The 19,772-nt window shown below is 38.6% G+C and overlaps 1 protein-coding gene across 1 annotated transcript in view; it reads left to right on the forward strand.

Moving 5' to 3' along the window:
• The window catches only part of LOC124613441 (transient receptor potential cation channel trpm), a 205,034-nt gene that overhangs the window by 101,923 nt on the left and 83,339 nt on the right, over positions 1-19,772 (forward strand). Inside the window, exons 10-13 of the mRNA XM_047142142.1 lie at positions 3,467-3,594; positions 3,999-4,191; positions 8,297-8,486; positions 18,064-18,275. Of these exons, the coding sequence (XP_046998098.1) occupies positions 3,467-3,594; positions 3,999-4,191; positions 8,297-8,486; positions 18,064-18,275 (723 nt within the window). The remainder of the gene's footprint in view (positions 1-3,466; positions 3,595-3,998; positions 4,192-8,296; positions 8,487-18,063; positions 18,276-19,772) is intronic.

Raw genomic sequence — 19,772 nt, forward strand, 5'->3', positions numbered from 1 at the left:
AACAAATTTCTCTTCTTCAGAAACGATTTCCTTGCCATTGCCAGTCTACATTTTATATCCTCTCTACTTCGACCATCCTCAGTTATTTTGCTCCCTAAATAGCAAAACTCCTTTACTACTTTAAGTGTCTCATTTCCTAATCTAATCCCCTCAGCATCACCCGATTTAATTTGACTACATTTCATTATCCTCGTTTTGCTTTTGTTGATGTTCATCTTATATCCTCCTTTCAAGACACTGTCCAATCCGTTCAACTGCTCTTCCAAGTCCTTTGCTGTCTCTGACAGAATTACAATGTCATCGGCGAACCCCAAAGTTTTTACTTCTTCTCCATGAATTTTAATACCTACTCTGAATTTTTCTTTTGTTTCCTTTCCTGCTTGCTCAATATACAGATTGAATAACATCGGGGAGAGGCTACAACCCTGTCTCACTCCCTTCCCAACCACTGCTTCCCTTTCATGCCCCTCGACTCTTATAACTGCCATCTGGTTTCTGTACAAATTGTAAATAGCCTTTCACTCCTTGTATTTTACCCCTGCCACCTTCAGAATTTGAAAGAGAGTATTCCAGTTAACGTTGTCAAAAGCTTTCTCTAAGTCTACAAATGCTAGAAATGTAGGTTTGCCTTTTCTTAATCTTTCTTCTAAGATAAGTCGTAAGGCTAGTATTGCCTCACGTGTTCCAACATTTCTACGGAATCCAAACTGATCTTCCCCAAGGTCCGCTTATACCAGTTTTTCCATTCGTCTGTAAGGAATTCGCGTTAGTATTTTGCAGCTGTGACTTATTAAACTGACAGTTCGGTAATTTTCACATCTGTCAACACCTGCTTTCTTTGGGATTGGAATTATTATATTCTTCTTGAAGTCTGTGGGTATTTCGCCTGTCTCATACATCTTGCTCACCAGATGGTAGAGTTTTGTCATGACTGGCTCTCCCAAGGCCATCAGTAGTTCTAATGGAATGTTGTCTACTCCCGGGGCCTTGTTTCGACTCGGGTCTTTCAGTGCTCTGTCAAACTCTTCACGCAGTATCTTATCTCCCATTTCATCTTCATCTACATCCTCTTCCATTTCCATAATATTGTCCTCAAGTACATCGCCCTCGTATAAACCCTCTATATACTCCTTCCACCTTTCTGCCTTCCCTTCATTGCTTAGAACTGGGTTGCCATTTCAGCTCTTGATATTCATACAAGTCGTTCTCTTCTCTCCAAAGGTCTCTTTAATTTTCCTGTAGGCAGTATCTATCTTACCCCTAATGAGACAAGCCTCTACATCCTTACATTTGTCCTCTAGCCATCCCTGCTTAGCCATTTTGCACTTCCTGTCAATCTCATTTTTGAGATGTTTGTATTCTTTTTTGCCTGCTTCACTTACTGCAGTCTTATATTTTCTCCTTTCATCAATTAAATTCAATATTTCTTCTGTTACCCAAGGATTACTATTAGCCCTCATCTTTTTACCTACTTGATCCTCTGCTGCCTTCACTACTTCATCCCTCAGAGCTACCCACTCTTCTTCTACTGTATTTCTTTCCCCCATTCCTGTCAATTGTTCCCTTATGCTCTTCCTGAAACTCTCTACAACCTCTGGTTCTTTCAGTTTATCCAGGTCCCATCTCCTTAAATTCCCATCTTTTTGCAGTTTCTTCAGTTTCAATCTGCAGTTCATAACCAATAGATTGTGGTCAGAATCCACATCTGCCCCTGGAAATGTCTTACAATTTAAAACCTGGTTCCTAAATCTCTGTCTTACCATTATATAATCTATCTGATACCTTTTAGTATCTCCAGGATTCTTCCAGGTATAAAACCTTCTTTTATGATTCTTGAACCAAGTGTTAGCTATGATTAAGTTATGCTCTGTGCAAAATTCTACAAGGCGGCTTCCCCTTTCATTTCTTCCCCCCAATCCATATTCACCTACTATGTTTCCTTCTCTCCCTTTTCCTACTGACGAATTCCAGTCACCCATAACTATTAAATTTTCGTCTCCCTTCACTACCTGAATAATTTCTTTTATCTCGTCATACATTTCATCAATTTCTACATCATCTGCAGAGCTAGTTGGCATATAGTTGTACTACTGTAGTAGGCATGGGCTTTGTGTCTATCTTGGCCACAATAATGCATTCACTATGCTGTTTGTAGTAGCTAACCCGCACTCCTATTTTTTATTCATTATTAAACCTACTCCTGCATTACCCCTATTTGATTTTGTATTTATAACCCTGTAATCACCGGACCAAAAGTCTTGTTCCTCCTGCCACCGAACTTCACTAATTCCCACTATATCTAACTTTAACCTATCCATTTCCCTTTTTAAATTTTCTAACCTACCTGCCCGATTAAGGGATCTGACATTCCACACTCCGATCCGTAGAATGCCAGTTTTCTTTCTCCTGATAACGACGTCCTCTTGAGTAGTCCCCGCCCGGAGATCCGAATGGGGGACTATTTTACCTCCGGAATATTTTACCCAAGAGGACGCCATCATCATTTAATCATACAGTAAAGCTGCATGTCCTCGGGAATAATTACGGCTGTAGTTTCCCCTTGCTTTCAGCCAGTTGCAGTACCAGCACAGCAAGGCCGTTGTGGTTAATGTTACGAGGCCAGATCAGTCAATCATCCAGACTGTTGCCCCTGCAACTACTGAAAAGGCTGCTGCCCCTCTTCAGGAACCACATGTTTGTCTGGCCTCTCAACAGATACCCCTCTGTTGTGGTTGCACCTACGGTATGGCCATCTGTATCGCTGAGGCACGCAAGCCTCCCCACCAACGGCAAGGTCCATGGTTCATGAGGGGTATTTAGCATTGTATCAGATAATAGCATTTCATCCTATTCCAAATCACATAAAAGAGCAAAGGAAGAATGCCTGCTTAAATGCCTCTGTGTGTGCTTCATGGCCTATACAGAAGCAGTACATGATGGATAGATGGATATTTCTAAGCTTTTCACTTGTTTCTGCTGGATAAATGCTTTGTTTACCTTAGGTGCACTGCCTAGAATATAATTCCGTCAGACGATAGTGATTTAAAAATATGCTAAATAAGACATAATAATTGTCTGTAGGTGAAAACAATGAGAGTTGCATCTAAGGACACAACATGCTGAATTTAGCATGTTGATTAATTTATCTATGTGCTGATTCCATTACAGCATTTTAGCCACCTCGTATTTTACTGTATTTCATTTAGGGTATGACCATTTCTAGGGTTAACAGGTCATTATTACTGCTTTGAAATTGCATAATGTGTCCCTTCATGAGACAGTAGAATGTATATTTATTATCCTACATTTATTTCTGATAAGAAGTTTGCTTTAGCTTGTATGATCTGCATTGTAGAGGAAACAGTATATTATTAACTAATTATCACAAATAAAATTACTTTTGTTATAAACAATTATGTAGTTATGATTCTGTTGCTGATACTGATCATAAGTTATTGTTTTGCAGAAACAAGGCCCTACGAATACCTTGGGCTACATATTGCGTGATGTTCGACCTCACATTCCTCGGGGCTATGTTTACACGTTACACGATATTGGATTAGTTATAAACAAATTGATGGGTGGAGCTTACAGGTGATTATTTAAGTTATACATCTTATATAGTGAGTCATTGTAAGTAACAAAATGGCTTCCTTTTGTTTATTTTGTAAACCATTTTTATAAAATCATTTGCAAATAAATAGTTTGTATTAATGTGTTGTTGGAACATCATGACTGGAATAGACTGTTGTTCTTCAAAGGCTTGTTCAAAAGCTCAGCAATATTTTCATTGTTTCTTGTGTACCTGTCAGCCACTTAATGCCTCACCCAAAAGGTAAATGGTTATCTTTACTTTTTGCACTAAGAGTTTGTTCTGTTTTGATTCTGCAAAGCCTTTCGTGTATTACAAAATTTTTCAATACGCTTGTACAATTTGATGTCCTACTTTAGTAAATGATTCAGTATAATTGTGTGTAATTCATTTATCTTTCTTTAAGGTCTTACTACACTAGAAGAAAATTTCGCTTGATATATGCAAAAGTTATGAAGAAGTCACCACATGTGCACAGAAACAGTGCTTCATTCATACGTTATTATGGAAACACAAATCTGACTCTCAGCTTGCTTGCTGAGACACTGCCAGCCACAAAAGAAACAGCCCTCTTTGATTACCCGTTTAATGAACTGCTGGTAAGATTTCACTGTAATGCTATTTTCAAAATATTGTACAAAGAAGCTTCAACTGCACTGGTTAATGGTCATTCAGTTGCCTCTTATTCAGGCCATTGAGTGTCTATATACTGGCATCTGAAATAATTCTAAACTTGTTAACTATAACAATAATAATTCTAAACCAAATAATAATTCTAACTTAAGTAATAAACTAAATAATAATTCCAAACTTGTTACTTCTAAACTTGTTAGGTAATAGGCTAGCTTCGCTATCCATATTCTGACAAAGAATACTATTGTTATGCAAACTGTTTTGAGGGAGAATGGTATTCAAGGTTTCAAAATAATCAGCCATCTTGTTGCAATCAGCAATACTATAGCTTTAGACACGCATAATAAGTTTGCAACTGTTCTTAATAATGCACCAAGTAACTGACCTCTGACAATTTGGTTTCATCAAAAGTCAATGAGAAATTAATTTAACACCACAGTTACCATCTATATTCAGACAGCATGAGAAATTTCTGGGGATGTTGTAGTGCAATAAGGAACAATAGACATTGTTAGTGTATTAAAATCTGACAGAAAATGGAAACGAAATGTTTATATATGGTATTACTGTTATTTTTTCTGTCCATGCTGCACATGTGCAATAATATATGTTCTTCTGCAACAACAGATCATCCATTCACAAGTTTGCACATTTTGTTATGTTTTCAAAGCTGCAGTGTTTAAAGTGTTCTATGTGTGGTTGGACATTCTATATAATTAATAAGTGGTTCAATAAATTAAAGTAATATTTTGGTAAATGAGAGTGTGCATAATGTTTAGTGTTTTGTTGTATTGTTATGCTGATCAATGCATAATATGTCAAATATTGAACCAATAACATACCTTAATAATGGGACAATGTACTTTTCTTATTGGATTTTAATACCTGAAGAACAGAAAGAGAATGACACAGTACATGCCAATTTTTCCAAAGAACTATGCTCTTCTCAGACTTCAGCCTCATGTGCAGCACATTTTTGTGCACATTCTTGGCAAATGTTTGTGGTTTAACATTGATGTGAGCTTTATCGTTAAGCTACTCTTTCCATGGTCTGTGGAGTTTTGTTAAAAATGCCTACAGTTCCTTGTGAAAAAAGAGTTACTGCATCAGTGTCACAATGGTTAACAAAAGTAGGTACTTGTCCACAGAACAAAATACTCACTCCTGTTATTGACCAAAACTCTTATTTGGATGATGCCTTGAACTGTTTAAGAAATATTGGGAGTGGCTGCATTACATGGGTCACTGTGTATAAAAACTTGTCATCAGTCATAGAAAGCAAGAGATTTTGATGGAGAAAACTGTCAGTGTGTAACGCATTAGCTAGGAAATTATACTGAAATCAGTCAAAGGCAAGAGCACCCATGCCTGGAAGTAAGGGTTCCTCCCCTACCTCCCTAGTAAAAAAAACATAGTATAGTTAGGTCTTTCTCTTTCAAGAATATGATTAAAAAGTCAGTGTTGTGCAGGGTTTTAACAGGGCTTGATCTGGGACTTTTTTATAGCTGCTAACAAGTTGCCATTTGTCTTCCAAGATATTAAAAATGCTCCATACCCCCAGGCCAAGCCACCACTCCCACTACAAACTATTTTATGGGCACCCGAGGTCAAAGGTAAAGCATTTCATCCAATGAAGGAATAGAGAACTCGGAATTTTGATTCACTAAGTCCATAAAATTATAAATAGTAATGTCTTATGAAGTTATTAATGTGATATGTTGATTCAATGTGGCATACTGTATTAGACTTTTAAATAGAGGTCAGCTTGCATAACAATGTGCATTCCTAAAGGAAAAACTTAGATTAATGCTTCTTATAATGTAGTTACAACTTAATTAGGCAAGGGGCCATGTAATGTTGTAACTAGAGATGTATGTTAATTTATTTATACACTCCTGGAAATGGAAAAAAGAACACATTGACACCGGTGTGTCAGACCCACCATACTTGCTCCGGACACTGCGAGAGGGCTGTACAAGCAATGATCACACGCACGGCACAGCGGACACACCAGGAACCGCGTTGTTGGCCGTCGAATGGCGCTAGCTGCGCAGCATTTGTGCACCACCGCCGTCAGTGTCAGCCAGTTTGCCGTGGCATACGGAGCTCCATCGCAGTCTTTAACACTGGTAGCATGCCGCGACAGCGTGGACGTGAACCGTATGTGCAGTTGACGGACTTTGAGCGAGGGCGTATAGTGGGCATGCGGGAGGCCGGGTGGACGTACCGCCGAATTGCTCAACACGTGGGGCGTGAGGTCTCCACAGTACATCGATGTTGTCGCCAGTGGTCGGCGGAAGGTGCACGTGCCCGTCGACCTGGGACCGGACCGCAGCGACACACAGATGCACGCCAAGACCGTAGGATCCTACGCAGTGCCGTAGGGGACCGCACCGCCACTTCCCAGCAAATTAGGGACACTGTTGCTCCTGGGGTATCGGCGAGGACCATTCGCAACCGTCTCCATGAAGCTGGGCTACGGTCCCGCACACCGTTAGGCCGTCTTCCGCTCACGCCCCAACATCGTGCAGCCCGCCTCCAGTGGTGTCGCGACAGGCGTGAATGGAGGGACAAATGGAGATGTGTCGTCTTCAGCGATGAAAGTCGCTTCTGCCTTGGTGCCAATGATGGTCGTATGCGTGTTTGGCACCGTGCAGGTGAGCGCCACAATCAGGACTGCATACGACCGAGGCACACAGGGCCATCACCCGGTATCATGGTGTGGGGAGCGATCTCCTACACTGGCCGTACACCACTGGTGATCGTCGAGGGGACACTGAATAGTGCACGGTACATCCAAACCGTCATCGAACCCATCGTTCTACCATTCCTAGACCGGCAAGGGAACTTGCTGTTCCAACAGGACAATGCATGTCCGCATGTATCCCGTGCCACCCAACGTGCTCTAGAAGGTGTAAGTCAACTACCCTGGCCAGCAAGATCTCCGGATCTGTCCCCCATTGAGCATGTTTGGGACTGGATGAAGCGTCGTCTCACGCGGTCTGCACGTCCAGCACGAACGCTGGTCCAACTGAGGTGCCAGGTGGAAATGGCATGGCAAGCCGTTCCACAGGACTACATCCAGCATCTCTACGATCGTCTCCATGGGAGAATAGCAGCCTGCATTGCTGCGAAAGGTGGATATACACTGTACTAGTGCCGACATTGTGCATGCTCTGTTGCCTGTGTCTATGTGCCTGTGGTTCTGTCAGTGTGATCATGTGATGTATCTGACCCCAGAAATGTGTCAATAAAGTTTCCCCTTCCTGGGACAATGAATTCACAGTGTTCTTATTTCAATTTCCAGGAGTGTATGTTGACACCGAATGCATGCAAGTATGTTTGAAAGTGAATAATATTCTGTTCTATTCTATTTGAATCTTAACAGCATTATAAATGATCCATGCAACTAAAACCAATGTCTTCCTGTGTTTGGTTTATAAAACTTTCCTTCCTATCATCTTTCTCCTCCCAAAAATAAAGGAAGACATTGCAGCAGTTCACTGACACTTTCTTCTGTTTCATGAGTGCACATATATGACAACTGCACCTGGCAGTTTCATTCCTTCTCTTCATTTGCTTTTTTGCTTGTAAATAACATTTGTTCTGGTTTATTTACTATAAATTGAAGATTATATCAAAAGAAAATTCAATCAAGGAAATCAGTAAATTATGAGGCAAAGTATTCAGGAGGTGAAATGTATCGTGTTGCTGACAGATACATAGAGATGCATAAAAAATTAAAAGGGACATACTACCTAGCTTCTGCAACTAGCAGTTCTTTCATTGGGGAGGAGAGAGAGATACTTTGGGAAGACCTATTACAGGTGAGTCTCTCTCATCCTGGGGTCTGGGTGACCTATGTGTTCTTTTTAAACTTCTTTTTAACAAAGGAATTATTAGTTCTGAAATCTAGGTAGTGTTTTTATCTCACTTCTATATGTGTTTATAGGCATCTTTTATCACCTAAGTGCTGGCCAGCAATTCTGTTTCATAATTTATTGGATGTTGAACTTTGTTCATCAAAATTTATACTCTGTTAACTTTTGATCACTTTTCTGATTGTTTTAGACATGGGCCGTGTTAACCAAGCGACAGCAGATGGCTTTGCTCATGTGGCAACATGGTGAAGAAGCATTAGCCAAAGCTTTAGTAGCTTGTAAACTGTACAAAGCAATGGCTCATGAGGCTGCCGAAGATGATCTGGAAACTGAAATATATGAAGAGCTCAGAAATTATGGCAAAGAATTTGAAAATATTGGTAAATTATTATTGCAGTTTATAACTACAAGTGATCTCTAGAAGCAAAGAGTACTCTTTAATTAAATGTATCAGGAGTATATTTCTTTTGAGTAAAATTAAAATGAAGCACACTGACTTGCCACTACTTACCATCAACAAATGCACTGGAAAACAGAGAAGTAATAAATTTCAAACAATGGGATCTCCATGCAGGAATATCAGCAGTGCATAAAGACAGATTGCTACTTACCGTAAAGAAGACACTTAAATAATGCTTTTGGCCACACCCTTCATCAGCAAAAGTAAAACACACACTATTCATACACACAAGCAAGCACACCTCATGCACACATAACCACCAACTCTAGCATCTCAGGCCAGTGTGAGATGCTGGAGTTGGTGGTCAGATGTATGAGATGTGCTTGCTTGTGTGTATGAATGATGTGTGTTTCTCTTTTGCTGATGATGAAGGCTGTAACCGAAAGCTATATGTAACTGTCTTTTGGTAATTTTGCCTGTCTGCAAGTTAATGTGTCATCTTTGTGGCAAGTAGTAATCAGTCCTTTCCTACATTCCAGAAATATATTTCTAGCTTTTGGAAATGTTAGTTCCTTCCTCAGGGAGGAATGAGGTTAGGTTTGGAAAAGTTTGGAAGCAGAGGCAGCTCACTCAGACCCCAGGTTGAGAGGGACCCACCTATTGTGAGTATGAGAGGAGACAAAGATAAGGGGGGATGCTTCAAAGAGTTTATAAGCCAAAGGCTTCAGTCCTGAGATGATCAGAGGATAGAGTTCTAAGTATGGATGGACTAAACTGTGACTTTCTAATATCAGTGATTTCCTTGAATGCTGCTTTTTGGTAACTGTGATTTTCAGTTACAATTTGCTACAGTTTAAATTTGCAGTTTAAGAATTCATAACTTGTGTCACTCTGCAACATTAACATGTGATTTCTGGAATTTATCACCACATATGCTACACTGTGATTAGTTACAAGTAGCAAATAACAATTATACCTGCTCACTAGTATTTCTGGTCAGGTGAAGTGTATCAGTGCAACCAGGTCATATGTTTTCCCATGTGAAGTTTGCAAACTGTTTATTTCAGCAGTGTGTCATTGAAGTTATTATATGGTTGGAAAGGGAAATATGCTGTCAGTGATTAATGAAAATTCCATCCTCTCCTTGTTCAAGCCATGTCATACTCCTAAATTTTCTGCATGTAGCTATTGATGAAGACTAGGTTATTGCAACTGAAAAGAGTGGGGAGTATGGATCTTCCAGTTAAAAGTTGACAACCAGAGTAGTTTGAGTGCAATATTTGAAGAGACATATGACTGTTAAACATTTGATAAAAGTTATGTAGTGGGCTTACCCTTGCATTTTTCATAGCTTATGTGTGTTATATGTATATAATACACATCAAAATACTTGTCATGCATTTTCTGAATTAACCTTGCAGATTTACTTTTTATGATGAAAAGTGCATTAATTGTGTTTAAATATGGCCCATACATAACTGTTAGGCCACATCATAGGCCACTCTGTTACCATAACCCTTATTTGGCATTCACGTTCAATAGCTTCACCAACTCTCAACCCTCAACTGAATTATCACCCGTTAATCTATCGACTTCTTGAAACCATCTATATGGTTATATAGAGTAAGATCCCAAGTTTCAAACACTGCAGTCATTCAGTCTGGTGGGCCCTCATCTGTGAGTAATTGGTGAAAAAAAAATTGGAATTTTGCATCACATTCAATAGCATTAAAAAAGTTGTGTTGCATGGACTTGCTGTACAATGTAATGGACAGGGTGAGGGGCTTCACATTCAGGAGGTTGTGGTTCAAATCTCATCAGGTGCACTATATTGTTTTATTTTCAAATCTTTATTGAAATGTCTTTGATCATCATTTTTATTCTGCTAATTGATTTAAATGTAATTTCATATTTCCATTCCTTCGTCACATCATTGTAATCATAATATCAAATTTTTCTTCCTATCATTCTTTTTCTGCTGATATCCTTGTTCATGTGTTTTTAATTAATTTTATGCGTTAATTTTGATTTAATTTCTTTTATTTCATCATACTGTTTTTTTCCTGTTTATTGCATTCATTACATCTATTCCTTATTTTACTTGAGTTTCATTTTACTTAGACACTTCTTTCATTAAAATTTCATCTGCATTATTGATGAAGACGTGGTTATATGTTTTAAAGTTGTGATATTGCAATTCAAAAGAGTGGGAAGTATGGACCTTCCTGTTAGAAGTTGACACCCAGAGTAGTTTTAGTGCAATATTTGAAGAGACATATGACTGTTAAAAGTTATGTAGTGGACTTGCCCTTGCATTTTTCATAGCGTACAGAAATTTAAGCTACATTTTAGATGTTTGTATAATGATTACCATGCAAAAAAATGGACATCTTGCAATAAAAAATACATCTTTCCCGAGATTGCACATCCTATACAAATATTTTATTTTGTCTTTTGTTTTTTAACCAATAAATCACAGTTTCCAAATAATTGAATATTATAAAAGATTAATATAATAAAATTCAGAAACCTTTTGAATGGAAAGAGATTGATATAAAGGAAAAATGAAAGAAATGAGAGTTCATACAGTGATTAAAATGATGTGACAAAGGAACAGAAGCAAAATATTACATTTAAACCAATTCACTGAATAAAAATAATGGTGAATGTCATTTCATAAAGATCCAAATACAACAAAAAATTTAATGCATCTGACAAGACTCAAACCCACGATCTCTTGCATAAGAAGTCATTATGCCACTCATTAGACCACACAACCAGTCTATGTAAATGAATGCTATTGAGCATCATGCAAATTCTGAAATTTCTTTCATCAATTACTTGCAAGTGAGGGCCTATCATGGTGAAGGTCTGCAGTGCATGATACCTGGGGCCATAACCTTATCACTGTATTTTTCTTTTCTTTTTTTCAAAAAGTTAATCCCACCAGTGGGGACCTATCCTTATCAGAGAAAATTAGTTTCTTGGTTCATTTCTTTGACACCGGTTGTACATTCAAAGCATAAGATCAAAGTTTTAGAATAAAGTACAAATGTCACCCAACAGATGGCACAGGACATTGAATGTTAAATGCAAATTTTAGTTGCTATTACCTGCTTGTGATTTCTAGTTGTGACTGAAATTGAAGCCAAACACTGTAAAGTTCATGAAAACTCTGACCTCTGAAACACTGTGATTTGTAACAGATACCTGACCTTTTTCCCATCCCTAGTGAGAATTAAAGATGGATTGAGAGGAAGAGAAATGAGAAGTGGATGAATAGCACAATTAAGAAGTGAGAGATTCAGGGGGAGGGAGGACATGAAGGTAAAAATAAAAGAAAAATGTTCAATTGAGTTGTTGTCGTTGTGGTCTTCAGTCCTGAGACTGGTTTGATGCAGCTCTCCATGCTACTCTATCCTGTGCAACCTTCATCATCTCCCAGTACTTACTGCAACCTACATCCTTCTGAATCTGCTTAGTGTATTCATCTCTTGGTCTCCCTCTACGATTTTTACCCTCCACGCTGCCCTCCAATGCTAAATTTGTGATCCCTTGATGCCTCAGAACATGTCCTACCTACCGGTCACTACTTCTTGTCTAGTTGTGCCACAAACTCCTCTCCTCCCCAATTCTTTTCCATACCTCCTCATTAGTTATGTGATCTACCCATCTAATCTTCAGCATTCTTCTGTAGCACCACATTTTGAAAGCTTCTATTCTCTTCTTGTCCAAACTATTTATCGTCCATGTTTCACTTCCATACATGGCTACACTCCATACAAATACTTTCAGAAATGACTTCCTGACACTTAAATCTATACTCGATGTTAACAAATTTCTCTTCTTCAAAAACGCTTTCCTTGTCATTGCCAGTCTACATTTTATGTCCTCTCTACTTCGACCATCATCAGTTACTTTGCTCCCCAAATAGCAAAACTCATTTACTACTTTAAGTGCACCGCCATATTTCCTAATTGAATTCCCTCAGAATCACCCGACTTAATTCGACTACATTCCACTATCCTCGTTTTGCTTTTGTTGATGTTCATCTTATATCCTCCTTTCAAGACACTGTCCATTCCATTCAACTGCTCTTTTAAAACCTCAACGTTTTTCTTTCCTCTCCATGGACTTTAATACCTACTCCAAATTTTTATTTTGTTTCCTTTACTGCTTGCTCAATGTACAGATTGAATAACATCAGGGAGAGGCTACAACCCTGTCTCACTCCCTTCCCAACCACTGCTTCCCTTTCATGCCCCTTGACTCTTATAACTGCCATCTGGTTTCTGTACAAATTGTAAATAGCCTTTCACTCCCTGTATTTTACCCCTGCCACCTTTAGAACTAGAAAGAGAGTATTCCAGTCAACATTGTCAAAAACTTTCTCTGAGTCTACAAATGCTAGAAACGTAGGTTTGTCTTTCCTTAATCTATTATCTAAGATAAGTCGTAGGGTCAGTATTGCCTCACATGTTCCAACATTTCTACGGAATCCAAACTGATCTTCCCCGAGGTCAGCTTCTACCAGTTTTCCCATTCGCCTGTAAAGAATTCGCGTTAGTATTTTGCAGCTGTGACTTATTAAACTGATAGTTCGGTAATTTTCACATCTGTCAACACCTGCTTTCTTCGGGATTGGAATTATTATATTCTTCTTGAAGTCTGAGGGTATTTCTCCTGTCTCATACATCTTGCTCACCAGATGGTAGAGTTTTGTCATGACTGGCTCTCCCAAGGCCATCAGTAGTTCCAATGGAATGTTGTCTACTCGCAGGGCCTTGTTTTGACTCTGGTCTTTCAGTGCTCTGTCAAACTCTTCACGCAGTATCGTATCTCCCATTTCATCTTCATCTACATCCTCTTCCACTTCCATAATATTGTCCTCAAGTACATCACCCTTGTATAGACCCTCTATATACTCCTTCCACCTTTCTGCTTTCCCTTCTTTGCTTAGAACTGGGTTTCCATCTGAGCTCTTGATATTCATACAAGTCGTTCTCTTTTCTCCAAAGGTCTCTTTAATTTTCCTGTAGGCAGTATCTATCTTACCCCTAGTGAGATAAGCCTCTACATCCTTACATTTGTCCTCTAGCCATCCCTGCTTAGCCACTTTGCACTTCCTGTCGATCTCATTTTTGAGACGTTTGTATTTCTTTTTGCCTGCTTCATTTACTGCATGTTTGTATTTTCTCCTTTCATCAATTAAATTCAATATTTCTTCTGTTACCCAAGGATTTCTACTAGCCCTCGTCTTTTTACCCACTTGATCCTCTGCTGCCTTCACTACTTCATCCCTCAGAGCTACTCATTCCTCTTCTACTGTATTTCTTTCCCCCATTCCTGTCAATTTTTCACTTATGCTCTCCCTGAAACTCTCTACAACCTCTGGTTCTTTCAGTTTATCCAGGTCCCATCTCCTTAAATTCCCATCTTTTTGCAGTTTCTTCAGTTTTAATCTACAGTTCATAACCAATAGATTGTGGTCAGAGTCCACATCTGCCCCTGTAAATGTCTTACAATTTAAAACCTGGTTCCTAAATCTCTGTCTTACCATTATATGATCTCTCTGATACCTTCTAGTATCTCCAGGATTCTTCCAGGTATAAAACCTTCTTTTATGATTCTTGAACCAAGTGTTAGCTATGATTAAGTTATGCTCTGTGCAAAATTCTATCAGGCGGCTTCCTCTTCCATTTCTCTCCCCCAATCTATATTCACCCACTATGTTTCCTTCTCTCCCTTTTCCTCCTCTCGAATTCCAGTCACCCATGACTATTAAATTTTCGTCTCCCTTCACTACCTGAATAATTTCATTTATCTCATCATACATTTCATCAATTTCTTAATCATCTGCAGAGCTAGTTGGCATATAAACTTGTACTACTGTAGTAGGCATGGGCTTCATGTGGCCACAATAATGTGTTCACTATGCTGTTTGTAGTAGTTTACCCACACCCCTATTTTTTTACTCATTATTAAACCTACTCCTGCATTACCCCTATTTGATTTTGTGTTTATAACCCTGTATTCACCTGACCAAAAGTCTTGTTCCTCCTGCCACCGAACTTCACTAATTCCCACTATATCTAACTTCAACCAATCCATTTCCCTTTTTAAATTTTCTAACCTACCTGCCCGATTAAGGAATCTGGCATTCCACGCTCCGATCCGTAGAACGCCAGTTTTCTTTCTCCTGATAACGACGTCCTCTTGAGTAGTCCCCGCCCGGAGATCCGAATGGGGGATTATTTTACCTCCGGAATATTTTACCCAAGAGGACGCCATCATCATTTGACCATACAGTAAAGCTGCATGCCCTCGGGAAAAATTACAGCTGTAGTTTCCCCTTGCTTTCAGCCGTTTGCAGTACCAGCACAGCAAGGCCATTTTGGTTAGTGTTACAAGGCCAGATCAGTCAATCATCCAGACTGTTGCCCCTGCAACTACTGAAAAGGCTGCTGTCCCTCTTCAGGAACCACACGTTTGTCTGGCCTCAATTGAGTAAATAATGAAAAACTACCATTGACATGAGGTAAATAAATGTGGAGGGCGGTTGTTAATGGAGGTTTAAGTCCAGGACCAGAAATAAATATGGAGAGGGGTTGAAGAGGTTAGCAGGATGTGAGAATATGTTGGAGAGCAAGTTTCTATCTCTGAAAATCAGGGAAACTACTATTGGGTGGAAGGATCCAAATGGACTGCGCAGTGTACTAGGCACTTCAGTTCCTTTATTAATGGAGATGATGTCCAGGAGGGTGGCAGGATGTGAGAATATGTTGGAGAAAATGTTTCCTTCTCTGAAAATCGGGGAAACTAGCACTGGGTGGAAGGATTCATGTGGCCTGTGTGGTGTAGCAGGCACTTGGTCCCTTGAATCAAGCTGTAGAGCATGCTTAGCATTTGGTTACTGGGTGTCCCCAAAGCAGATAGACCTGTGTGAATTCATGGATTCAGCCAATTTTGTGGTGGTCATTCATATATAATAAGCTGCATAGTAAACGTATGTTAGTTGGCAAACACCATCTTTGGTTTCACATGCTGATCTGCCTTTAACATTGTAGGTTTTATCAGGGATGGGGCTGGAGTAAGAGGTAGTAGGTGGATGCATGGGGCAGGTTTTACAGCAGGGATAATTGCAGGTGCAGGTAGGAACCATGCAGTGGGAGTTGTAAGTTTACAGTTTTCATTACTTGATTCGGTCGCAGGTTCGAATCCTGCCTCGGGCATGGATGTGTGTGTTGTCCTTAGGTTAGTTAGGTTTAATTAGTTCTAAGTTCTAGGCGACTGATGACCTCAGAAGTTAAGTCGCATAGTGCTCAGAGCCATTTGAACCATTACTTGATTATTATGTTCTGTCAAGTCACAGCCAGTATGTGCATTTAGTTTTCAGAAGCTCTGCTTTATATTCAGTTCCTGAAATCATTTTGATTGACTTTTTGATAGCATTAACATGAGAGGATAGTTCAAGGATTTAATTTAAAAATCTAAGACTAATGCTCCCGGCGGGGTCAGGGATTTTCTCTGCTTTGTGATGACTGGATGTTGTGTGAAGTCCTTAGGTTAGTTAGGTTTAAGTAGTTCTAAGTTCGAGGGGACTGATGACCGTAGATGTTAAGTCCCATAGTGCTCAGAGCCATTTTTTTTCTAAGACTAATGCAACTTCATATGAACCTATCATTGTCCTGTAAGAGAAATAAGAATCCAAAATTATGATGACAGTGAATGCATAGCACAATAAACAAGAATAGCAGAAAACAGTGCTTCTGTTGTCCTGGAAATTCAAAAACATTAAGAATTTGAAAAAGGCTGGCAGCACAATTAGTAAAGAAATATTGTCAAAAGCACCTGTGTAGGACTTAATACATCAGTTGATCAATATTTAAGACATATGAACAACACAGGCATGTCTGTGGAATTTCTGGCATTCCAGTGAATATGGACATTGTCAAAAATTTATCTATGTGAACCATCAACTAACATTGTGTAACATTCCAATGTAGATGAAAATCAGTGTCGGTAATGCTGAGATACCCATTATGGAAATAAGTTATGTTGCTTCACGAAGTATGTGTCAGACTGCTGCCTTGCAAGTTCATGTTTGAACAGAGGGCTACGCAGAAGATAGTCCACAAGCAATTTTTAATTGATTGCCGCCCGAGATATTTTCATTCTTTCACTTAAGATAAAACATATGCAAGACTAAACAGGGAAACATGGAGGAGGCAATGAGGAATATTTCCTACCACCAAAAATTGCAGACTGCAGATGCCTTTTAGGAAGGTATCACTAACAATCTTTTGGGAATGGAAGACTTCATAAACATGGATCTTTTGGAGGAAAGTACCATAGCTAATCAAAAGTATTGTTCCAGATGGCTCAAGGGGGCTGCAGTGAATACCATTTGCAAGAAAATACTTGAAATTTTGTGTGGGAAGGTGATACTTCTCCACAAGCAACAACACTCATCCCAGCTCAGCTAACAGGAATGTAACAAAACTGGCAGTATTGCACTGTGGGCCCTTGACCCATTTCACTTACAGTCTGGGCTTATCTCCAGTGACTATCACTTGTTTGGACCATGTAAATAGCACCTTGGATTTAATACTTCATGATGTGGAACCAGCAGGATCAGGACTGAAATCTCCATCCAGCGATAAGTTTTCCATAATTTCCTTAAATGAAAATGACAGTTAATTTCCTTCCAACATCTTTGTCCAAACCAAGCTTGTACTCCATCTATAATCTTTCTTTTCTACATTAAAGTTATTTAACTTTCACAAGAAAAGCAGGGCCAAACCTTTAAAAAATTATGCAGTTTGGTGAGTGTAACTTTCCATTTGTGTCTTAAATTCACAGATCAAAGCCTTGACCAACTTTAAACCTTTTATGCTTAGCTAAAGTGATTGCAGTGACAAAAGTGAAAGTCAAGAGATACACACATTGTATCACATGGGGTAGTGCCTACATTGTTTTGACAAGTTCTTAATACGATATTGTATTGTGAAAAAAAGCTTCTGACACACAGAAATAAAGTTAAAAAGTGTCATATAGTTTTTGTTTAGTGTATAGTTGTGCGTCCCACAAATTTCTTAGGGAAATATTTGATGTTTCTGTGCAACTTTATCTTGTTTCCTTAGATTTGGTGTATCCCATTTATTTGTCTTTTTTAATAAATCTTAAGAGGACGCCAGTGAAGGGTTCTGGTTTTCATAATTGAGTCCCTGTGAAACAGTAAGCACAGACCAGTAATTAACTTACGGACTTGCTGCTTACATGATCTTTTGCCACCAGCTGAGTTCATAGATCTGTTGCCACAACACAAATCTTTGAAACCATATTCATATTTTTTAATTCTTATTCCACCATCCTATTTTACTGAGAAAATGTATCATACGATCCAATCTTCTCATTAGTAAGTACGGGTACTACTGATGGCCAAAGAAAAATTAGTAAATAATTTTAGTCTATACTATACTTCACTTTAAAATCTTACACTAATGTATTATCACTGGTAGCTGTACTATCATATTAAATCACTTAAATATTTTCAGCTTTGGAGCTACTGGACTATTGTTATCGCCAAGATGATGACCAGACACAACAATTGTTGACTTGTGAACTACAGAACTGGAGTGGGCAGACATGTCTCAGCCTGGCAGTAGCAGCAAATCATCGAGCACTCCTAGCCCATCCCTGTAGCCAAATAATCCTTGCTGACCTGTGGATGGGTGGGTTACGTACACGGAAAAATACAAATTTAAAGGTAATTATTCTACTTCACAATGTGTTTTTTTAATGATTCGCCTATTTAAGGAAAGCAAAAAGCATAAAACAGTTTTACTTTATTTTTAATAGTGATTTGGATAAGTGATAACACAGCCATGTAATTGATAGAGTTATAAAGCCAACAGCTTTTGATATGGGAGAGGGGGAGCTGCTATGTGTACATGGAGTTATAATGAATTAATTTTAAATTGCCTGGTTCTTTGAAGTGAAGCATGTACTGTTAAATATTTTATGAGAGTAGTAATTTGTCTTTGCCAGAGACATAAAATTTTTAACATAGCACCATACAGAAGTATTACTTTCTTCCCTATTCTTCATCTTATTCTTCAGGTTAGTACTTATTTAACATTTATGTCTTCTATGGTTTAATTATTTGACCTGTTATAGTACATTACTTATTGTGTCTAGGAATGGGGAACTGAGAGTAGGTAATTTCTGTTAATAAATGAACATAAATAAATTCAATACTGCTTCACAAGTAAAACCACAGATGGTAATTGTATACCTAGCATGTTAGGCTTCTTAGACTTCTGAGTTTCTTCTTTTCCAAACCAGTAACACATGACAATACATCTGCTTCATTTGTGGGGAAAGTGAGATCTAAATTTATAAATTCAATAAATGCAGAAATAAAGATGAACTGCTCTTTCTTGCGATTTGACACTGCTTGGCGATACATATATATATCTTATGATAAGTTACCCATTGTTAACCTGAAACCCACAAGATAATGGTCCCAGTCCAATTTGTTGAAACCTATATGAGGAACACTTCAAACTTACACTGAAATATTTTACACAGCGAGACTACCCTGAAAAAAATGCGCTATTAAAATTTGAACTCGTAGAGTACACTACAAGTGTCTTAAAAAAGGTTTTAAAGCTATGCATTTTTCCACACAAACTACTGATTGTAACAGCTATTTTGAACAGTGCTTTCTGCCTAACACATGAGTTGGTGAATGAGCAGAAGCAACCATGACACTCATAATAAGAGAGAGTAGCACTATATAGCACTAAACACCAGAGTGCATACATATGAATTTCATCATATCTAAACCAAGAAACCAGCAAAAGCAATGAATTACTTTCTGGAGCTGCTAAGATGATGTTTCAAATTAAGTACTGAAAATCACTCTTTCCCATTTTTCCAGATTTTGTCTTGTTGATTTATAAACCATAGACTTTTCCAGGGCACACCTCACACATACAAGACAGCACATCCAGCCCCAGCAAAATGAGAGTACTGTTTTAATCAACTAATTTAAAATTTAATCACAGATTCAGACAGAGTGGGAAATTATCTGTTCAATAACTGTAATTGTGGTTCAGTTGCAAATTTAATATGCTCATTTCCCTTGCATTATCAATGTTTGTTGAGATTCTAGACCCATCTATGTGTTGCAAAAGTATAGGACCATCAATGAATGAGGTGAGGATAAATTTGTTGTATCTGTAAATTTTGTCTATCTTAT

Source organism: Schistocerca americana, chromosome 4 (genome assembly GCF_021461395.2).
Source record: "Schistocerca americana isolate TAMUIC-IGC-003095 chromosome 4, iqSchAmer2.1, whole genome shotgun sequence".
Lineage (NCBI taxonomy): Eukaryota > Metazoa > Arthropoda > Insecta > Orthoptera > Acrididae > Schistocerca > Schistocerca americana.